Source organism: Cyrtonyx montezumae, unplaced genomic scaffold (assembly GCF_038088225.1).
Source record: "Cyrtonyx montezumae isolate F1298 unplaced genomic scaffold, pur_monq_1.0 scaffold_25, whole genome shotgun sequence".
NCBI classification, from domain to species: Eukaryota; Metazoa; Chordata; class Aves; order Galliformes; family Odontophoridae; genus Cyrtonyx; species Cyrtonyx montezumae.
In genome coordinates this window covers 5,646,168-5,668,296 of record NW_027071992.1, presented here as the reverse complement: position 1 = coordinate 5,668,296, position 22,129 = coordinate 5,646,168, and the positions used below count along the sequence as shown (strand labels likewise).

The following is a 22,129-nucleotide window of genomic DNA, read 5'->3' as shown; positions in this document are numbered from 1 at the left end:
ATGATTTTAACATATCACAAATTAGAAAATAGTGTGATGCTGACAAACAGTGTGAAGCCTGTGTCAGGCTTTCTCATTAGAAAAAAGAATAAATAAAAGTACATATACCACCACAAACTTATCTTGACTTCATGATTTGGGGCCCATACTGCTTATGAAGGTATCAATGAATTCTATCAAAGTGAAAATACTTTCAGGAAATGTCATCTTTAGCTCACAGGCCTTGTTCAGCATTTACTAGTCCTCCAGTTCTGCGCATATACTGCAGCATCCCCATGAGTAGCTTGCTTTCAGCTTTCCAAACTGACCATATTTAAGCTCTTAAGAAACTAAAGTGTAATTGAAAATTAAGTGAGATCTCAATCCCCTTTTCTTCCAGAATGGTTTAATAAGGTATGGTGACAAAGAACAGGCAGTATCACCAGTTACAGCAGACACCCGCCTACTGCAAACTAAAATTATTCTGGAGAGGAAAAAAAAACATTCACCTGGTACAGGAATATAAAAGCCTAATCTCTTAAACATCCTAGTGGTGCACACATTGTTAATATAATTCACAATAACATTTATATACCGTTCTCTCTCTCTGCCCTGTAGACAAATAGTCCTTTAGGAATGCCCTCTTTTTGCGGTTGATATTCACAAAACAGGGATTGCCAGTCTGAAAGTCATCAATTACAGAAACCCAGTGCCAACAACTCATTCAATATTATTAGTTACACATATCTTTATCAACTTTATACTAGCAATAACCAGACAGCACCAAGGATTTGAACTATTTAAGGCTAAACAGCATGACAGAGTCACACCTCATGTCAAGGCTTGGATACTAAAAGACTGGGATATGCCCATGGCAAAGTCTAACCGTGCCATGTTTAGGCTGGGAAGCCACTGTGGCTACCTCAGGTCAGCCCTGCTAGATCTTATCCCATCATCTGCGCTAGTCGATCTGCCCCAGAAAAAAACACTGTCCACTGATGTCAGGCCACAACTGTTTTCTGGTCTCCATTTGATAGAACCTTTATGGAAATCTCTGACATGATCCAACATAAAAGGTACAAGCAGGAAAAGCTCATTCAAAATGTTTTGTTCTACTTATCTGTAAACATGTTATAGCCTCAGAAACTTCTCTCAGCTTTCTCCAACAACCTTCAGCAATTCCCAGCCTTCCAAAGTTCCTGATATCACAGACAAACAGTACTACACACCCAAAGGGTTAAATAAGAACAGATACAATGTTCTGTAGATTACCACAGACTGAATCACCACAGGCCTCTGCTTTGAGGGCAGCAGGGAGGGTGGTGTGTACCCTTTGCAGATCAGCCAACCGTAAGATACAAAAACCAGGAAAGCATGAATTTGCATATGTTATAAAAAATAAGGACAGAGAAAGACCAACCCACAAAGTAAACACACAGCTACCAATCCAGAAGCAACAGGTATATTGCAGAAAGAACTGTGTTAAAAGCTGACAATATTACTGAGACATCTTAGAACTTTCGACTAATGAGCTATATAATGAAAAAGTAGAGAAGTTCTAATATATGGTCAATATGCTGTTGTCCAGATCTCCTGGCTACTGGCTTGACTTGCTTCATTTTCTTAGGCTTTCAAAAGTGTATTTCAGTTCCTCCAAAAGAATATTTGCACATAAAAAAATAAAATATCACCAAAGAAATCCCATAAATTAAATAAATAAATAAATAAAACCATTAGAAAACAGAAATACGTGTTTTGGTGGAACACATGCTCATTCTACTGCTCCTACACTCTGTAGTGTTTAAATAGTCAAGAAAACTGTTAAATTCTTATTTAAATACTCTCTCCTAAAGTTTTACGTTAATTTCCATACTACATTGTTATTTCTTTTCAGGAGCAGCAAGACAAATCAACCTTCTGCCACTGAAAAGTCTGTACCACCACTTATTGGTTTTAGATAGTTATTCAGAAATGTTCTGATTCACAAACACACTTCACAATTGCATCTTGAAGTCAGGAATGAGTGGTAGATCTAAGCAGTATTAAATTATTAGATAATAATTCTTAAATAAATCACTGCTATCATTTTGCATAAAACAACCATCTATCTTTACATCTGTTGTTAGAATGTTAGGTGAGGTTTTCCCAGGTATCTCAGATGCAGATTTGCCTTCAGGCCCCTACAGTGTAACACTAGCACAGTCTCCTTGGAGCAGGCTGGTGCACCCCCTAATAGTGGGTTATATCCTTCGCAAGCCTTTTAATATTAATACTGAAAAGTACATATTTTTACCATATACGGCAATGTTCTTCTCTTGTTCTGGATGGAAGATCAGGATGATTTCAGGGAACTGAGAGCAGAGAATTCTGTCTCATCTATCCCTCTCTCCAATCTATAGCCATGTTGGGAACATGGATTCTGTTCTTCATGGGAACATTATTAAAATGGGAAACTGCCATGTATGAATATCCCAGGATCATTTCTCTCAAACTGTTCCAAGATGGATATTCATAGTATTACACTGCGACTCATTCCTGTGCTCCTGGGAACCAAAAAAACAAAACAAAAAAAAAAAGCCACTGTGATTTTTCTTTCTTTTGTGGTCTCCCATTTCTCCTTATCCCAACATCTCCTGTTATGTTAACAGATAAGGACAATTACGTGCTACAGCCCTCCCTGCCTCCCTGCCTCAGTATCCCCCAGGGCTGCTGCCTTTATCACATCATCTGCACCTATGCATTTTGTTTTAATATTATGGTGAGATTGTTGCATTGGTATTCTGCCCCTATAGGAATGGGGCTACTCACGGAGCCAAACCTACAGACTCTGAGGTCTGGTGACCAGAAACCCCAAGCTGACTCCAGCAGGTGGCTGGAGAGCAGACCTGCTCAGCCCACCAGCCTGTTTCTACAGAGGAGGCCCTGGAGGGGCTCCGGGCTCCCTCCCTACCTCCCTGCCTGCTCCTCCTCCAGTCCTCCACTCGGGCAGGGCACGCCTGGCTCAGCCACACACCGCCAGAGAACAGTATGTACCTCATCCCGACAGATTCAAGGATCTCCCCAGTCAGACACGTCCTGACCTCAGGTAATGTTTCCAAACGGCAGGGTAGGAAATGACACTCAATTCGCAGTTAGTAGAAAATGGATTCTCACCCAGCAGATCAATGCACCAGCTAAAGACGTCGGCAAAAAGGACACGGGCAGCTATTTTAGACAGTACTTGGTGGTTGTACAAGCCCGCACATACAGCACAAGAGACTTTTTCTTTTGAAATATATGGTTTTTTTTTTAATTTCCCTGCTCAACTCAGTTGAAGTCACCAGTCAAAAAAGAAACAACTGAAAGGAAGATAAATGAATCAGGATGATACTGATTCATCTGCATTATCTTTATGTAATAATTATGGTATGTACATTTTAGCTCATTACCTTGGATACACACAGCTCTTTGCAACACCTCCAGACATTACTGTTTTATGTGGTGGCACATGTAACAATTTAGTCATATCCAGTTCAATGACATTTAATTATTACTTTACTACATTTTAATAAAGATAAGGAGACACTTTTTATTGCAGTTGCTTCAGCAAAACTCTTCCTTAGCAGCTTCTGAGAACAAGTGTGAGCACTTTTCAGCTGGAGTACTGCATTTGTTTCATTTTCTTTTGCTGAAAAGTTAAAAAACAACTTGGAAAAAAATTACGAGCTGTAACAATAGTCCTGACATGACTTGGGATGATATAATTCCAGGACTGTTTGAAACATATGCTTTAATAGCTAAATTTAAAATCTGTTTACTTAATATATTTGCTCAGAAAGGCATGTACTTACTATTCTATCCCACAGCAACACATTAAACATGTCTAAACAAAGGCTTTTTAAAGTACATTGTTTTGTAGCAGTTATAAAGTAATCTCTTATTTGTTTACAAAAATGATGGTGGTTTTATTAAAAACAAGTAAGAAAAAAAAAAGTGGGAGATACTGAAAGAGAAGACTGAATTTATTTTATATACCTCACAGAAACTTTTCCTGTCTGCCTTTATTGAACTCACAAAGCATAAAGTTCCCCAAGAAAATCTAATTAAAGACAATTGCTAACTGAAACACATAACAAGAATATCATACACACAGATCACTATTACAGTCTTATGTTTTATTCCTCCGAGCTTCTGAGTGCAGGGAAATGCGTGAGCCACAACACAGAACAGTCTCTCACTCATGCCACTGTCTCCTCCCAAGACACTTATCTCTACCAGTCAGTCTATTTATGCAGCAAAATGACATGTAAGGTTCTCAAAATAGCTCATGCAAACTATAGCTTGCTTCTGCTTTCCAGCCTCCAGAACTGCATGCTAACTGTAAGCTAACTTTGTTGCTGAAGATTACTGAAGACTTTTAGAAAGTATCTGTTAAAGTACAGGGTCTGAACCTGATTACTAAATGGGAAAAACCCACATAACACCTCTCATTAAAAAACACTACACATGCAGTATTGTACAAAGAAAATACACTTTTCTTACACTTAATTGTGAAATAGCTGAACAACTTCAATAACCGTGCAAAATCTGTCAGATCAAGATTAAACCCTGTGACTTTCCTGGGACAGGTCTATATCCCCATATTAGGAAAGAAAACTTTAAAGAAAAAAGATAAACACGTTACCACATTGTCTCGACAGTCCTTAAGGAGCTGGTAGATCGGGATCTTGGCTTCATAACAATGCTCATTTTGGAAAAATTCCTCCAGGTTTTCTAGCATTCAAACATCAGTTGTCCTTATAAAGCTCCAAGTACTCCATTTCAAAGTGCTTTTAAAATGCTCTCCTTAAAAATCCTTCACATGCTTTTCCTGTAATAATCCAAGCTCCAGAGGAAGAATTCTAACACGCTGCAACTCCTTCCTTTTTCACACTGAATTTACTCTAGCACTGTGCTGTTCGGAAATGACAGTGCTTTTCTCTTCTGCCTTGTATTGCCCTGGGAGGAACTAGTCTATTTTGAATCTATTCTCCCTCTAGGTCACATGGGAAACAAGGCAGCTGAAAAGAGTCTCTATCTCTTTCTTGCAGGCTGATAACAACAGGTTTAAAGGTCAATCACATTAAAAAAAAAAAAAAAAAAAAAAAAAAAAAAAGAAAGAACAATGCTGATGAACAAAGACCGAAAGGAAAAGGTGAATGTAAGGTACAGTAATGCTTATGAGCTTGCAGGGAATTTCCATTTAGAGACTTGCTAGATAAATTAATCTCTGTGGAGTAAAGAAAGGATAAAGATCTTTCTGTGTTAACTAAAAGTATTACCTAAATGTGTAATTCTTCCCTTTCTTTTCTTCCTGCCCCCTGCCTCTATTAAATACTGTGTATAAGCACTGTTTAACTTCACAAACCAGAAAGCATTCTCTCTCTGAAAAAAATTCAAAACACTTTGGGGAAGTTCAGTAAAAATAAAATTCCTTCTTTACTGTTTAAGTCAAACACATGTACAGACAGCTATAGTTATTAACTGGTGAAGGACAAAATACCCTGAATGATATTTTCCTGTTATAGTAAGTACATTGATAGTTATACATTACAAACAGCTAAGCTTGCATTTTTAATATCTAGCCAAAAACTTGCCAAAGATGTTTGAGAGTGACTTCCTTTGAGGAAATAACAGTGTAATTTGACAACTTCAGTGTTAAAAAAGAAAAAAAGAAAATGCAGAGAACTGAGCAATAAACAGACAAACTATATATATTTTGAATTTCCTTTATCCCATATTATACATATACATTTTAACTGAAAGAGTGGAGTTATTGTTCAACAAGTGGTTACATGCATAATAGCCATTCCTTTGTAAAGTGTTTAGAAGTTCTGCAGTGTATAACTTTTTACAGTACTGCAGCTTGATTAATAATGAAAGAAAGCAGTAAAAATTTTATTCTTAAAATGTACATAGACTTGACAAATATAAGAAAACATGATGAGCAAGTCCTGCACTAAAATATCAAACCATTCATCAAACAAAAATGTGTTTAAAGTGTGTAAAGCTCTCTGGAACCTTTGCTCTTTCTAGCAGTACAATAAAATGCATTTACAAACTACACTGTATATCAACAGGAAAGATCCTAACTGCCCTGGAGGCTTGTGCTAGTCATCTGCACATAAAGTGCTCCATTGCAGCAGAAGGAATGTTAATAAGGTTTCATGCTAAGCACTCTGTTCTTCATGTTTTTTTGGCATCCATCTTTCAAATACCGTCTACTGGTTAACACAGGAGCTTTTGTGAGAGTTCTGCAGAATCATAAAAGTTAACCTCAAAGAGTGGAAAAAGCATCTGTGATAAATTTAGCTGGAAGGGTCATACAGTCACGAGACCTTTAATAACAGTTGGGTCTGTCACTGTGTGCAAGTCACAGGCTTGCAGTAGTGTACTCAAATCTAACACTATGCTGTGAAACTTTTTCTATCTTTAAACAGATGGAATAGATCACAAACAAAATTGGTATGAACCTGTGGTGTTGGGCTATTACAGAAAAGATGTCATTTTGAGGGATTTTTATTCGTTTTAATTTTTGCCTGATTATTTATTGTTGAAAAATATCAACATGACTCCCATATCATCAAAAGAACACAAAATAAATAAAAAGGTCTGTTGACTAAATGGTTTCACAGTAGTATAGAGGAATGGAATATTCAGGGATAACTTTTGCTGCACCATTCTACAGATATCACAGGATCTTTTCCTTTGTCAGAAGTGTCTCACTGCTGCCTCCTACTTACAGTTGACACAAATATAACTATTAATACACTGCAGCGTATTTATATACTAATTATTACTATACTACATAAACTACCTGTAGCTATATATGAGTACATCTAAGCTCATGCTTTTTAATGCAGATTCCAAACAATATCCAATCATCACTGGAGATAAAACACTAAAAAACAACTAGTATGCTATCGTTTTTGGTCCCGTTCATTAGTCATATAGAAATAAACTTCAATTCTCCAAGTGCCTGCCAACCTCAGACCAGAAGTCATTATGAAGTATTTACTGAAGAATACCATACTGCAAATGTATTCCAAGCAATCAAATCAAAGCCTATTCTCAGCACAGATTTCATGAAAAACAAAAAATATTGGTAGGAGGGAGAACTCATGGTCCTTGAGTGTCTGTGTTTTTCCAGCTCCATTAGTGAAAAAAGACTTTTGCAAGAAACTCAGAACTTAATAGTGAGATAAATTTTCTTGAGAGGTTTCCAGGGGAACTTTTAGAACAAATTCAGCAAAAAAAAACCCTGAATAATAATAATAAAAAGCTTATAATTCATATAAAAAGCCAGTGTTACAATTAATATGAGTGGAGGTTATATAAATGATTTAAACAGAGGAACACAGCCGTCTGCTGTGTTTCATGAAAGATTATGGATCATTTATTTTAGGTCCAAGGTCTTGCTATGGGGTCAAATAACATAATTTCTCAAATTCTGAGGAATTGAGTAAAATAAAGAAAGAGTTATATAGCCATTCCAGCCTGATAGGAATTGAAAATTAACTTAGCGTTTGGAAATAGTATCAAGCTGCTCAAAAAGCATTTGGGCATCAAAGGACTGAAAGAATGGTACAGGTCCCATGTTATAATTATTGTCATTTTTGTATACAACTTGAAGAAACAGATTCACAGTTCTTATTAAGCCAAAGTAAATGCCCCATATGTTTTTTTTAAGACTTGAGTTTAGCATTTAAGTTAAACCTGCAACAATTGATACCATTTTCTTGTTTGTGAAAAATTCCAGCACATCTAATATATATGCATTGCCTTAGAAGACTTAGTGACATTGTCAGTGTATTAGGAAAAACAGAATCCTGGAAGACTAAAATCAAGTCTTAACATGTAAACAATGATGGGCTTGTAAATTTGCTGTTTGGAATGCACATCAGCCAAGTAAAGGTGGCTAAGGACATGCTTTTGCATCTTGATGTACAGCCTTGGTTTTTTCATGATACTACTTCAGATAGGTTTATTGTACTTCTAAAACCTGTAACTGAACTCTCTCATCAGTACTATACTAAGTTTTGATTAGCTGCTCTTGCAGCTAGTCTTGGGCATGCTTTCTACCCTTTCTTTTTTTCCTCATAACTACATGAAATAGTTTTCAGGATGCACAGAAGCACTGAGACTTGAAAGTAACCTTTCTAGTTTCTAGGAGCACTTAGTTCATAAAACAATTTTTCACAAGATAAGACCATATCAGTTAGTTTTGCTAAACTGTGAGTTGTGCAGTTCATCTTAGCTCCTTCACAACACTAGTTGATCCTCTTATATTCTGAAGGGCAGTACAAGATTGAAGGACAGAAAAGATGAGCAAGATGTTCTTACATCACCTGTGCACAAGTGGGTTTGAGAATGAGCAATACAAATGTTGGTTCAGAAGAGACATCTTTAATTTATAAGAATTAGGGAGAGAATTAGAAAAGGAAACTTCTGACAGTTCAGAGATGTTACTGCAGAATGCCAGGAAATTAAACTCTGCTGCTCATTTTTAGGGAACAGCATATTCTTTTCAGGCTGGAGCTAATACATTGAAGAGGAAAGATCTATATATCACTGTCTAAGTAAAATAACTGAAAAATAAGGTAATATTTACAACTTAGTACCCTTAAGAATGGAAAAAAAAAACAAAACCACGAACATCTGGATGTGTTCTAGGTGACCCTGCTCTGGGTGTCTCTGCTTAAGCATAGGGTTGGATCATATGACCTCCAGAACTCCCTTTCAATCTTAACCATTCTGTGACTGTGAAAAAGACAAACCCAAGGGCACAGAAAAAATATAGTCAGTAGCATTTCCCTCCAATTTCTCTTACACTTAGCAGCCTAGATCAAACTACCTGATTTGTGAATAAATACAGCTTATTTGCTCAGTGATTACAGAGTAAATAAAGTTACAACGTGTTCTAGCAGGGCTTTACCCAGACTCAGGCAGTTAAAATACAGACTGCAAAGAAGAACATACATGAGGCTCATGGCGTCTTGCCATGATACCTTTTCATAGACTTATAGAATCATTAAGGCTTGAAAAGGCCACTATGATCATCTAATCCATCTGTCAACCCACCACCACCATGGCCATGAATCATGTCCCTCAGTGCCTCATCTATGTTTCTTAAGCACCTGTGGGAACAGTGACTTCACCACTTCTCAGGGCACCCTATTCTGATGCTTGTCTGCTCTTTCAGATAATTGAAGTTTCTCTCAACATCCAACCTGAACCTCCCTTAGTGCAATTTGAGGCCATTCCTTCTAGTCCTATTGCTAGTTATATGAAAGAAGAGGCTGACTCCCACCTAGCCACAACCTCCTTTCAGGTAGCTGTAGAGAAGAATAAGATCTCCCCTGAGCCTTCTATAGATTAAACAATTTCAGTTCTCTCAGTCACTCCTCATAACACTTGTACTCCAAACACTTCATTAGCTTAGCTGTCCTTCTCTGGACACGCTCCAGGGCTTCCATGTCTTTCTTGTAGTGAAGAGTCCCAATCTGAACACAGTACTTGAGGTGTGACCTCACCAGAGCTGAGTACAGGGAGATAATCACCTCCCTGGTCCCGCTGACTACACTGTTTCTGTTACAAGCCAGGATGCCACTGGCCTTCTTGGCCACCTGGGTACACTGCTGGCTCGTGTTCAGCTGGGCATCAACCAACACCCCCAGATCCTTTTTCTCCATGCAGCTTGACAGCCACTTGGGAGCTGGCACTTGTTCTTGCTGAATCGAAGATTTTGCTAAACAACACTTGTTTTCCGAAGGATATTCAGACGTAGTACCCACCAGAAACTGTGTGGTGTTTTTGTCTGTGCTATGCCATGAAAAGCAGTTGAGGCATGTGCTGTGGAAAGGGCTTACTCACTGCCCAACAAAGCAGAAGCAGGGTTCCTGATATGGGCTCCACCTTTCTGCACTTATTTTAGCTCAATTCTCATTTAATTCAATCGATGATCTATTTGGAGATTAATACATTCATTACTAACAAATAACGGATCAGTTAGGTTGAGGTGCAGAAAAAAATTAGCTTAACACTGTTAATCTAAGTACCTGTGTAAAGCTTCATTCGCTAGAGATTCAAAAAAAATTTTTGGCATCGTTTTTAGGAATAGAAAATGTATATTTTTCTGACTTTACTTTCTAGGAAAATCTTGTGAGTTCATGAACCACTGCTATCAGCTATGCCTGTGGGCTATGGTTAGGTAAAAAATGAAGGCTGGAACAAAAGCTAACTACAAACATTGGACTAATAGTGGAAAACAGTCAGTAGACTGAAATTAAATACTAGATCACAGGAAGACTTTGGACTTGAGCTGAACTAAGGCTCCCTAATGTATTAGGCTTTTTTTTTAAGACATACACAAATGAACAGATATTCAAACTCTATATAACTATAAAAACATAGTTTGCATTATAAAAATACAGTAATGTCAGCTTTAAATGGACATATTGCAATAATTACAGAGGTAATTATGCTTTTAGAGAGAAAATCTATTGATGTTTCCATCATACCTTCTGTTTTTTAAAGGTTCATAGCTCATTAGCAACTATTTGCTAGACACAAACTTGGATTACAATGTCTTAGCCAAACAGTTGCATAAAAAACATAGGGTGCTTAAAGTTAAGTCAGTGCATAATTAACCAGTAGCTATGTTGTCCAAGTGGAATACATGATTTTTTTTTTGGATAAAAACAAAAGGTAAAGACTCACATCTTTTCCTTTTTTGTAAATTAGTCAGTGAGTGATTGTCATGGTCAGAGACTATAGAAAGAATTGCATTTCCTCTAAAAAATTTCCATAATTTATGCTGATGTTGAACAAAGTTACTGCTAACTGGGAATAATGAAATAATATATTGGAAGAGTAACTTCATTCATTTTCAAAAGAATGGGGTACTATCACTCAAACACCTAAGGAGATACATCTGGGAGGCAGTCAGGGATACCACCATTTCAAGAAGACATACTTAGATTTCAAGAATACAAAATACATCATGATTTCAAGAAGAAAAAACATATACACAACGGGAAAAATTTACAGATGCAAGTAAGTTTGCAGTATGGTAGCAAATATTTTATATTAGGGCACTTCCAAAGATAATTTATCTCAACCAGAACAAAAATCTACCACTAACAGCAAAACTGTATTCTCCAACCACACATATTCTAAAACGAGTGTTTTCTAGTAAAGCTTTTGTCTTACTGAAAGCTGTGAAGAAATCATAGGTTCATAGGTTCATTAGGTTGGAAAGGACCTACAAGATCATCTAGTCCAGCCATCCTCCTATCACCATCCCTACCCACTAAACTACTAAATCAAATCCCTTAGCACCTCATCTAAACGCTTCTTGAACAGCGCTAGGGATGGTGCCTCAACCACCTCCCTAGGCAGGCCATTCCAGTGCCTGACCACTCTTTCAGAGAAAAAATCAATTTATATGATCAAACAGCATTCCTAAAAGCAAATTTAAGCAGTGATATTTACACCTGCACTGTTTCCTAAAGAGAGGAGAATGGTTTTCCCAAGTTCTTCACTAGAATCTTGGCATCCACAGGTGCTATATAATGACCTGAATGAGTCAGACATGGAGAGGACTCTTGTTTGGTTGAAGGACATCAAGTCATAGAATCATTAAGGTTGGAAAAGATCCCTAAGATCATCTATTCCAACCAGTATTGTGTAGTATTGCCCCCTATATTGCCCACTAAACCATGTTCCAAAGTAATACATTTTCCATAAACACCTCCAGGGACAACATCATACTTACACATCTTCCAGAAAAATGTGAGGAAGTTATATTAAATGATTCACTATGCCATTAATGTTGTCTTGAAGAGGAACTACACCTCCCAGTGTCTGGACATTTTTCTTTCCACACTTAAACACTAATCCAAAACTTCCATTGAAATCTGTATAAAATTCTGTAATCGTGTTTATCTTCTATTTGTTTTACAGGTATGAAGAGTTCCAAGGACTTAATCTAGATGCTATAATGAACAACAACAATAAAAAGATTAACCATGCATTTTATATAAATATAACACAGAGATTTGCTTCATTTTTAACACAAAATTCTTAAAGTTGTGATTAAAACAGAGGTGTTTTAAAAATGTGACAACTTGTAGGATCACATTATATGAGCACAAATTCAGGGTGTGTTTCTTGTGAATTATTCACTGAGATCTAAATGATTAGCACCAAGAAGGAAATTTTCTCACTAGCCTTGAGTTGCCAGTTTGTGGTTTCTGCTGGTCAGTTAGGTTCTGTTTATAGACAGCTCTGGTAGGTACTTCCAGAGGCATGCTATTTCCATGATTTAGACATCTATTTTAAGACAGATTGAACTGCCCCTCACAGCTATCTGTCTGTGGTCTGCAGGGAATATGTGCCTATTCCATTGTAAACCTCGAGTATGGGTGATTTGGAATGTACTTGATAATACCCTTAAACTGTAAGATGCTATGAAATGATTTTCTTACATGCAACAGTTTAACTGAAGGCAGGCAAAATTAATATTTTTGCTTTTACAGAAATGTAGATTTCAGAGTATTTTCACTTTTGGCCTAATCTTATCATCACTAGAAAAAGTGAGAGAGGAGCAATGTCAAGACAATGTCACCTCCTCCACAATGGGTCTTGTTTCCCAAAGAGTAGGAGAAATAAAGTGATGAAAAGGAATACATATACGTGGTACGTTACCTATGCCTAGCACTGAATCTTAAGATTGAATTCTCCTGAATACCCTGGCATCTAGAAGGGGAAATATGGAGTTTTCACCCCTTCACCAATCCTCATTTTCCCTCCACTTTATAACAAATTTATTAGTCTTGTCTGAACTGTTTCCCTTTCCTGCATTAATTTCTCTCCCACTTAGACAACTTATGAGGCATAAAAAGAGTACATCGGAAAATAAATATCAAAAGTTATCAGTAGTAATGGCAAAGATCCCTTTAGCCAAAAACTTTATGTTGTGCGCATGTACATTGAACAAACTGTATTTCAGCATTGCTTCAATGGACAAGTTTAACAACATGCACCTTTTTTCTTTATGTACAAGGGCAAATAAAGCAGAATAAAACAGATGCCTTATGTGTCATCAAATTATTGAAAATATATAATAGCTCAGTATATTAAATAGCTTTTTCTCATATGTGTGTATTTATATGTGGGACAGCAATTCTGAAATCAGCAAGCTTTTACCTGATACTTAGCTAGTGTTTTCCTTTCACATATTTTAATAATAACCCTCTACTACAGCAAATGAATTTTCTTTACTCACTCCTTTAGCCATTGATTAGCAGAGCTATCTCTATTTTTAACCACTGAATCTGATCCAGCTTACTTCCTTCAAGTCATTTGCTGCTGTGTTAAATGCAGAAGAAACAATCACTATTTTATCAAGACGAGAGGTACCAAGTTTTTCTCCTTCTTAATTTAATATTTTTTGATGTAAGGCTTGCAACACATCAACCTTAAAACACCACATTTCCTAAAAGAAGTTATAATTTACAACTGCAAAGGGACGTCATACCTGTTCATTTCCCTTTTGTGATAAATATGCCTGAAAGAGCATTATTCCACTAAGGATAATGTTAAATGACAAACAATTACAGCTCAAACCAATTAAGGGCACTGGACTTCTTTTCTTGCAAAATAACACCTCTAAAAGACTATGGTTAACTGAATAGCTCATTTCTTTTTTAATTTGTACTTTCTCAAAAACAGACAAATAAAACATAAATACTAGATTATCATTTATTTGAAAATTCATGAAACTTTTCTCTCTACTCCCTTATAAATTAGAAAAAGTCATTTAAAGTAGATTTCCTTGAGCTGATTTTTCTCTAGAGGTATATGCTCTTTCCAACAAAATAATTACTGTCATGGTAGATTTTTTGGAAAGCTTATCTTTTCAGATTCTTCTGAAGAACAGTTACATGATCCCTATTGTTACTCACTATAAAATAATCATGTCATGATTGGAAACCACAGCCATTTAAAATAGTTATCCGTTGTGTCCTTCAAATTGTTACAGTTTGCTTGTACTAAACTTCAAAGACTCTTAGTATTTTTTTAATTTGCTCTTACATTTAGCAGTGATTCAAATAACCTCCTTCTGGCCAAATCTTATTTTCATTCTCCTTGAGCTCCAACATATTTTGAAGCCAGAAACTAATCCCTGATTCTAAAAATTCTTTCATACTCAGCATCCTCTCCTCTCATATTTCAACTTGCTGTCTGTCTGAAATCTTGCTTTCTTTTCTCAGTTTTACCCTACCTCTCCTTCAAAGATAATTCCTTAGTCCTGTTCTTTCTTGTACATTATTTTAAAACTTTTTAAAAACAGTTTTAAACCGCAGGCTTATATTGAAGGAGTCATTAATTAGCATTCTTACCTCACTTTATCAGCTCTGCCTCTGCTATTATTTTTGATATCTCCTTACAAGAAGATGAAATTTAAATGAGCATTACTTCATTCATTTTTTTTCTGTTGTATGGATACCACTTTCAGTTTCTTATGATATTTAATAGTAATATCAGCCTTGTTCCTTTGTTTTGGTCTAGCCATTATATATCCAAACATCCTGACTTCCATTTAGATATTTCCAAGAATCAGTCTTTCCAGATTTGTCAAACTTAAACTCTCACCACCTCCACTCCTCCAGACTTGTCTGGAATTACCACTTCCAAGGCAGAAACAGCCACTTCTTCCTGACTTGCTGGTTCATCAGTATAATTCAATTTGCATGTTCCCTTTCTCATATGTAATTGGTATTTTTTCCATATAAATTTCATTTTCTTTCCTCCGAGTCATTTATATTTTTCTGTATCTATTAGTTTGCCTAACAGTTGACAATATTATGCTGAGACTAGGTTCAGCTTTTTTTTTTTTTCAGCACTTAGTGTTTTTCATGCAAACTCTGTGTGCAGGGAAAACTATTTCCCTATGAAATTTCATACCCTCTTTAAACTTCTCCTTTAAGAGATCTCCTCAAAAACTGCTTTTTTTGGAGTTCTTTGACTTTCAGAGGAAATTTTAAAAAAAGAAAGAAAGCACACAGGACTGCAAAAATCGTTCTAAAATTGTATTTCTTTTAATTGCCACTATAAACTATACACAAAACTAATTAGAAAAGAAACCTCTCTAAATATATATAACAGCTAACATAAAAATAATTTATAGATTTTTTTTTGCAAATATTTAATTTAGAATTTTCAACAGTAATTTTTTTTTGTTTGTTTGTTTTTCCTTTGAATTTTATATACATTTTTAGCTTTTGGAAAACTATGCAGTGTTTGATATTACAAACATTGTTATAAACTACTGCTGATATAAACTTTTGGCTATAATAATAAAATTTAAAATGTTCCATTCTTAGAAGCTCATATAACTATCATCTGAATTCTGCTAGGTGGTTTTATAAATCACAAAGAGAAGCACACTGATGTCTGTAGAACACAAAATTTTAAAATGTTGAAACTTATTTTTGCATTTTAAGCAATTTCTTTACATGTATATGGATTCAGTCCTGCAAGATCCAGATGATGGAAACCCAGATAATGTGACATTTAAAAAGGAAAAACAAAACTGGTTGAGATTTTTTTCTCCTCTTTCTTTACCTCCATAGTGCTCAGTTATTCTGGATGAGAACTAAAATAAATGATACACTTTTGCCTTTTATACCTGAAAAAAAAGGGGTTTTAGCCTGTAAAACATTCTTCAATTGGGATTCTTGCAAAGATATGTTATTAGGATGTTTTACCTAAACAGTTAGCAATCTAATACATATTGTACTAACTACAGTAGAAGTATGACTTCTTCAATGTTGAAGTTGTTTTTATTTGTCTTAATTAATGCACTGGTTTTCTGAACATTTGAAGCTTAATTATCCCAATCTCTCCTGTCCAAACAGAGTGCTCCTAACACTGCACTGAAGGTTCTTATAACACACAGTTTGGATCTGCACTTCTTTTCTTCTCAGCATAATAGCTTACCTGCTCAAGCTCTCTACTGATTTCTTACTTTATGACTCTTGGCAAAATGGCTCAAAAAGTCAACATTACAGAAAGCTTTGGGCAGAAATCTTTTTTCTAACAGTACTTATACAGAAGGAAATTATTAGAACCACTAATTCTGCCAATATTCTCTCTGCAAGACATATTAGCAAAATAAAAACACAAGAATATTCCTCATCTTCAATAGATTTGCAACTATCTAAAGAAAGATAACAAACCAGAAACGAAAAATTGTTATTTTAACTCAAGTGAAGTAAAAATGTACTTAAAAGCCAAGAGATACTAAAATTATGATCGCAGTCCTTGACGTAGTTCAAAAAGGCTTTGTGTCCTATTTCTCTCCACATTACATACAATACAGAACCCCTACATAGAACCAGACACAGATGTGTGCCATGATGGACACTGCTGGGAGCTCAAAGGGTTCTGTTCGGAAGCTGTGCTCTCAGAAACACACAGAGTACCTTCTCTGCTGGTCTACTCACTCACAGCTTTGTTAAGAATGAGAAATGTCTGCTCTTAACTTCAAAAAGTAGGGTAGAGAAGGAGATAAAAGCTGTTTTGTATGATAATTCTTTATACAAAGAAATTCAGTTTGCCTGTTAACGATGCCACAGTTAGTAAAGGAAGGAAAGGGTTCATCTATAGTATATAACTTTTCCAGCAACACTCATTAAATATATTATTTTACACTTTAGTTAAAGAATACATAATAAATCAGTATAAAAATCTGTGAAGATCATACAGAGAAACAATTGCTAACAATTTATCTGTTCAATTATAGATTATACCCTTAAGAGAAATGACAATAGGAAATCCCTGTGATATGTGCAAAGTAAACCAGTATGCCACAAGTAATTATCAACAGAACAATTTATCTTACAGACGATGGAAAATGAACTAGTCAGAAAGGTTTAAATGAAACAAATTCATAGCACTCTTGGATGCTCCAAATGATACTTAGGTTAGAAGAGAGGAAAATGAGTGACAGAATGCCCTTCATGCAAGTTTTTACTGTTTATTAGTACTGAATCTCTTCTTTTTTTGACTATTAAAAACATTTTTTCTTTTTTATTTCCCTCACAGATATCTGTGTTGCTTAGTACAGTTGTCCAGAGGGAATTTAATCCTGAAAACTGGGTAGTTTCTGGGTACTGGCCTAAACTGGAAAGTCTTCTTGCTTTGTGATTCTACTGTCATTTTGGATTCCATTCTTGAAATCAGACACCCAAGACTACTGTAAAGAGATTAAACTTCAGTGTCTTTGAAGACAGTCTAGATCCTGTTGGTTTAAAGTTACTTGAGATCAAAGACTTTATCATGTTTAGGACACTCTAATTCACTTGATCTAACAACAGTGAAATATAGCAGGCTTTTATGTGAACTCTCTCTGACTTTAAAGACAGTAAAGCATTTTAGAGGGACTAGTTGAACAATCAATATGCTATTTCTTTAATTTTAGAATAATTTAAATTCTAAAGATACTTCTCCCCTGTAAACTTATTTGTTAAAGAGCAGTGTATAAGATTACTGTTCCAGTATAAGATTCCATTTTTACAAAAATTTAGATATAGAAAAAAAGTGAAGTATATTACCCTGGTGGTGAGCAAACGTAGCATCTGTGTATTTCAGATATAAGAAACATTGATATGAGTATTTTTGATGGGATAAACATTGACTACATAGTTTTGGAGATGTGTTTGCCTTCTCATTATGTGAAAATATTAAAATTGCTTTAGAATTTAAGAATTTTGCCTTCATAGCTCATTTAAATCTTCTGTTTTGTAGCATATTCTGAAAATGACTGAAGTATTTCTTTTTCAACTAGGCCTCCTTCAGCTCTGTATACTAACATACACAAAAGGTTATATGAGTATTAAGAAAGAGTGAGAAAAAAATGTAGTGTCGATTTAGAAAAACTTGTGTTTTATGCCCAGTGCAAGGCTGTCATCAACACATATCAGCAACTGAAATCTTAACAAAAAAGAAGACATTAGAAATGAGTGCATTTAAACTACTTTCCTGACCCTTCCTACAGTTCACTTATATTTTATCTATCATGGTTTTGTTTCAGTTTTAGTTTAAATATGAAATAATTATTGCTTGCAATATATAGTATTTCAAACATAATTAATACCTTTTTTCTTGTCTCCTCCAAATGTTTTTCCACAGATATACTAAAAAGGTACACATTCAGTAATTCTAACCTTCTGTTCTAATGTTCTGTAGACATAAGTATGTATATGAATGAGAACACCACATTCAAAATTGTCCTGCTTGGGCTTTTTTAACATAAGCAAACACCTTCTTGGTTTAAGCACCTTTAAGAAAAGATAAAACAGAAAGAAAAAAAAGAAAGAAAGAAAAAAGAAGAAGAAAGTGTTTATTTCCATCAGTAATATATTATCAAGTTTTTCAAAATGTCAATTTGCTGGACAAGTAAGAAATAGCCTCACTTAATAAATATGACCCTAAGTTTTTACCTTAAAATATGAAGAGAAACATTGACAAAAAATAAAATGAACAATGAGACATCTTAATTAATTATCTTCATGTTTTCTTGAAAAGGAAACTCTCTTCACATCTCAGTAGCATATCTTTACTCGTGTTCTCTGCTGTTACTTTTTACTCCCAAAATATGAAAGATAAAAATTTGAAGACATCTATACTCCCATGTAACCCATTTGAATTTCATGCTTAATGATGTTCTAAACCTAATGAAATCAAGTTATTTCTTTAGTTTTAATCAATATCAATTTTTTAATGTTATATCAGTTTTCTGCCATTCATCTTCATGTTGAGTTCAGTCAATATGATTTCACATGTACCTTGGAAAACATTTTTCTCTGTAAATTTCCAGTATAATTGTTAAGAAGCTGAACTATCTCTATTTTTTTAATTGCTTTGTTATAACATTTTACAACTTTGTACATCAGAGATCTAATTAAACATGCAAAGATCAGCCAAACCAAACAGAAGTTGAAGAGTCAATTTCTTCAGGCTAATACACAAGTAACAGCAGTTTGCTACAGAAGACTGTAGATGGCCTTGAGAGCATATCAAATACTGAGTATAATGTGCATTTGTATTTACAGCATATTTGGCTTCTGTATAGTAGGGTTAGAAATATTCAACACTGAACAGTGTCCCACAGTTAAATTGCACTGCCTACCTGACTTTTCCTTCAAAATGTTTCTTTTAAAAGAGGAAAAATTAGGTAAAAGTTTAGTATTTGAAATAAAAATGGAAAGCAGCAACAATAAAACTTGACTTCCTGTACCACCTCAGAAGGATTAAAGATTAAATGCAGGGGTTGATGGTGATATGTTTACATGACATGAACTTTTACAACAGTGATTAGATCACTTCACATGGGTTCAAAGAGGAAAGGAGCTCAAGTAGTGTTGCTTTTAAGCACCTACTGCTTTAAAATGCACAGATTCAAAGGACATATGAAGAGAATGATGGCTGCTTTCATCATGAGTCAATATTCCAGAGAATATTAACACTTGAGGTCATTTTGGTGACCTGGACAATAAAATGTTTAAGTATGTAAATCAAGTTCCCAGCAACATTACTGAAATTGTATTTCTTTAACTTAAAAAGATCTTCAACATAACACCTTTTGTTTATTTATTGCTGTACTTTTGATTAAATTTAATTGAAGGAGTTACTAGCACATACTTTTTACAGTTACATGTCAACAACAGCCATGAACAAAATCTTCCATCTTGATATGAAATTCACAATGTAATTGTTGTTTAGAAAAAGGAATGAAATAAATTCTTCTGCAATTAAAGTGTCTGTGAGTGATACAGAGGTAATACAAAAGTTTTAAAATTTTATGAATACAAAGGCTCATAAGATAACTTTCTCATGGCAGTAGTCCTGGCCTCCTGTGTTTGTGTACAAAACAGGTAGATATTTTCCATGAAGTTTTATGTAGAAAAGCTATTAGTTGATTTTAATTTAAATCTGCATCAAGGTGCTCATTGCTACTGACAACATGGGATGGCTGTGCCTGCCTATTAAACAAATTACAGTTATTTACTATACAAATAGTCCTAAGATAATTTATATTCAGAGAAGGTGAATGTATATCTGAACTTCGTAAGCTGCATCCATGAGAATAACTCAGTAGGGCATACTGTCAGCTCAAGGGACAATAATTCTGTTACAGAAGAGTTGCAAATCTTGTTTTGCTGAAAAGAGTTATAATGGATTGAAAGGTTGTAGGTAGCTGGGAAAATGTTTCATCACTACAAATGGGAGAAATAAAATAATAGAGCTGTAGCAGTATAATGTAACTTTTTCTCATCAACAATTAGACAATGGTTGTATATCACTGCTGTCTATCATTTCTTTCATTTGAATGCTTTTTTTTTTCCCTCTGTAACAGCTTTTTCCTCCCCACTCCCTATATTTTGCTATAATATAGCCAAAGCAAATATGGAGATTAAAGTTGTAAAAGTTAATTCTTAGACTCCTATTAACTTTCTGTAGCTATCCATTTCGTAATTTGCAGTTCTAAGTCTGCAGATGCTACAGTGCAACTTAGAATTTGCAGATGAAAAAATGGCGTCAGAAAACTTTGAGTTTTAAATTAAAGGTATATAGCTGAAGTGAATCACAAAATTACTTTTTTCACACAGAATTATCTCAGCATTTTCTTCTTCTACTTGCAAAGTAAGGAAATCCATTTCTCCATAAATATGGTGTCTACAGTATGTTACTCCATTAACTGAAATTCAAATTGCAGTGATATTATGTATACATAGAGACAGAAAAAAACAGAGAGTAACTAAAGCAAGCAATTCTGTAGCCAGAAATATAATCTAGAAACAAAGCAAAGATTCTGAAATTACTTCAGTTAAAAACAGAAACAGATAATAAACATAATGAAAGATAGTATGTAGGTTGTTTCTAAAAATATTGAATATGGAAATGCTCATAAATGACATATGTAAAAAATTTAAAGAAAAAAATTCAAAAAATCCCTCTTCTTAAGTATATGCAGAGACATAAAGTCCCTGACAGTATATTACGACTTCACTTTCTTAAGCTGCCAGGTATAAAGGCAAAAAATGAAGAAACTGAACCAAATTCAGGGTAAGATCTGTAAGACTTCAAAGGCAAATGCCCAAGAATGCTTTACATTACTGCCACAAACTCCTTATGTTATTACAACGAAAAGCTATTTTGAGGGGGGTGACTTCTTACACCCAGAAAGCTGACATGATATAGTTTGTGGCTTACTGAAAGTGTCAACTTGGAAGCAGTTTGACTTTTATTCTTTTATAGCACCAGAGTATTTGAAACTTAATGGTGAACTAAATATTACAGGATCAAAATAATGTATTGTACCCCAAATAAATGCTATCTTGAATATTTAGAAGTGTTTTTGGAAGTGTTATTTACAACAAAAGGCATCCGTATGCTTCTCTTTAGTAAAGGTCAGGAACTGGCAAACTGATCACATCAGACTGCTCTTCACTGTAATAAACAATTTCCACTGATATGCTCTGACTGCCGTTTGTCCTTCTTAGTTTAAACTTACATTAGTTACTATAAACTAATATCAAAATAAAAAAGTAATTCAAATGAATAGTCCAAGTTGTAAAATATTTTTTTGGTCAAAGACCAACTGTTGCTTTGAAGTGATGCAGAGAATGCAAATTTAGCAAGCTTCTTTCTCTATGTAAAGTACAGACTTTCCAGAATAGTCTACTTCTCTCTTTACATCTTAAAGCAATCTTGTTACACAGCTGGGAAATCTGCATCTTGAAAGGATATCAAAGAGGAAGAGACTAGGGACTGCTGCACGTTGCTAGCAGCCTGGGTTAATTACTTGAATATCTTCGTACTCTGAAAGAAACAAATACTTCAAAGTTTTCCAAGATCATGACAACCAGCCTGGAGCTTACTTCCACTGTTCATATTCCACTGCAAACCCTTATTGAAATAAAGTAGATTTTTGAATGAATAACTTAAAGGTATGCCAACTTCTAAAACATTATTTCCAGTCTCACAGACCATATTTTCCTTAAAACTCCTGAAGTTCAGCAGCTGTACAGAAATCTCAAACTGTATGTAAAGCAAGCTCCTA

The 22,129-nt window shown here is 35.0% G+C and overlaps 1 protein-coding gene across 7 annotated transcripts in view; it reads right to left on the bottom strand.

Moving 5' to 3' along the window:
- Window positions 1-22,129, bottom strand: part of PDE4D (phosphodiesterase 4D) — a 563,993-nt gene that overhangs the window by 133,228 nt on the left and 408,636 nt on the right. Inside the window, exon 1 of one of the 7 annotated variants that reach the window (XM_065739844.1) lies at window positions 4,643-4,999. The exons of the other annotated variants lie outside the window; for them this stretch is intronic. Within the exon in view, the coding sequence (XP_065595916.1) occupies window positions 4,643-4,707 (65 nt within the window). The 5' untranslated portion in view covers window positions 4,708-4,999. Of the gene's footprint in view, window positions 1-4,642; window positions 5,000-22,129 lie in introns of those variants that run through there. 7 annotated transcript variants of the gene reach the window in all.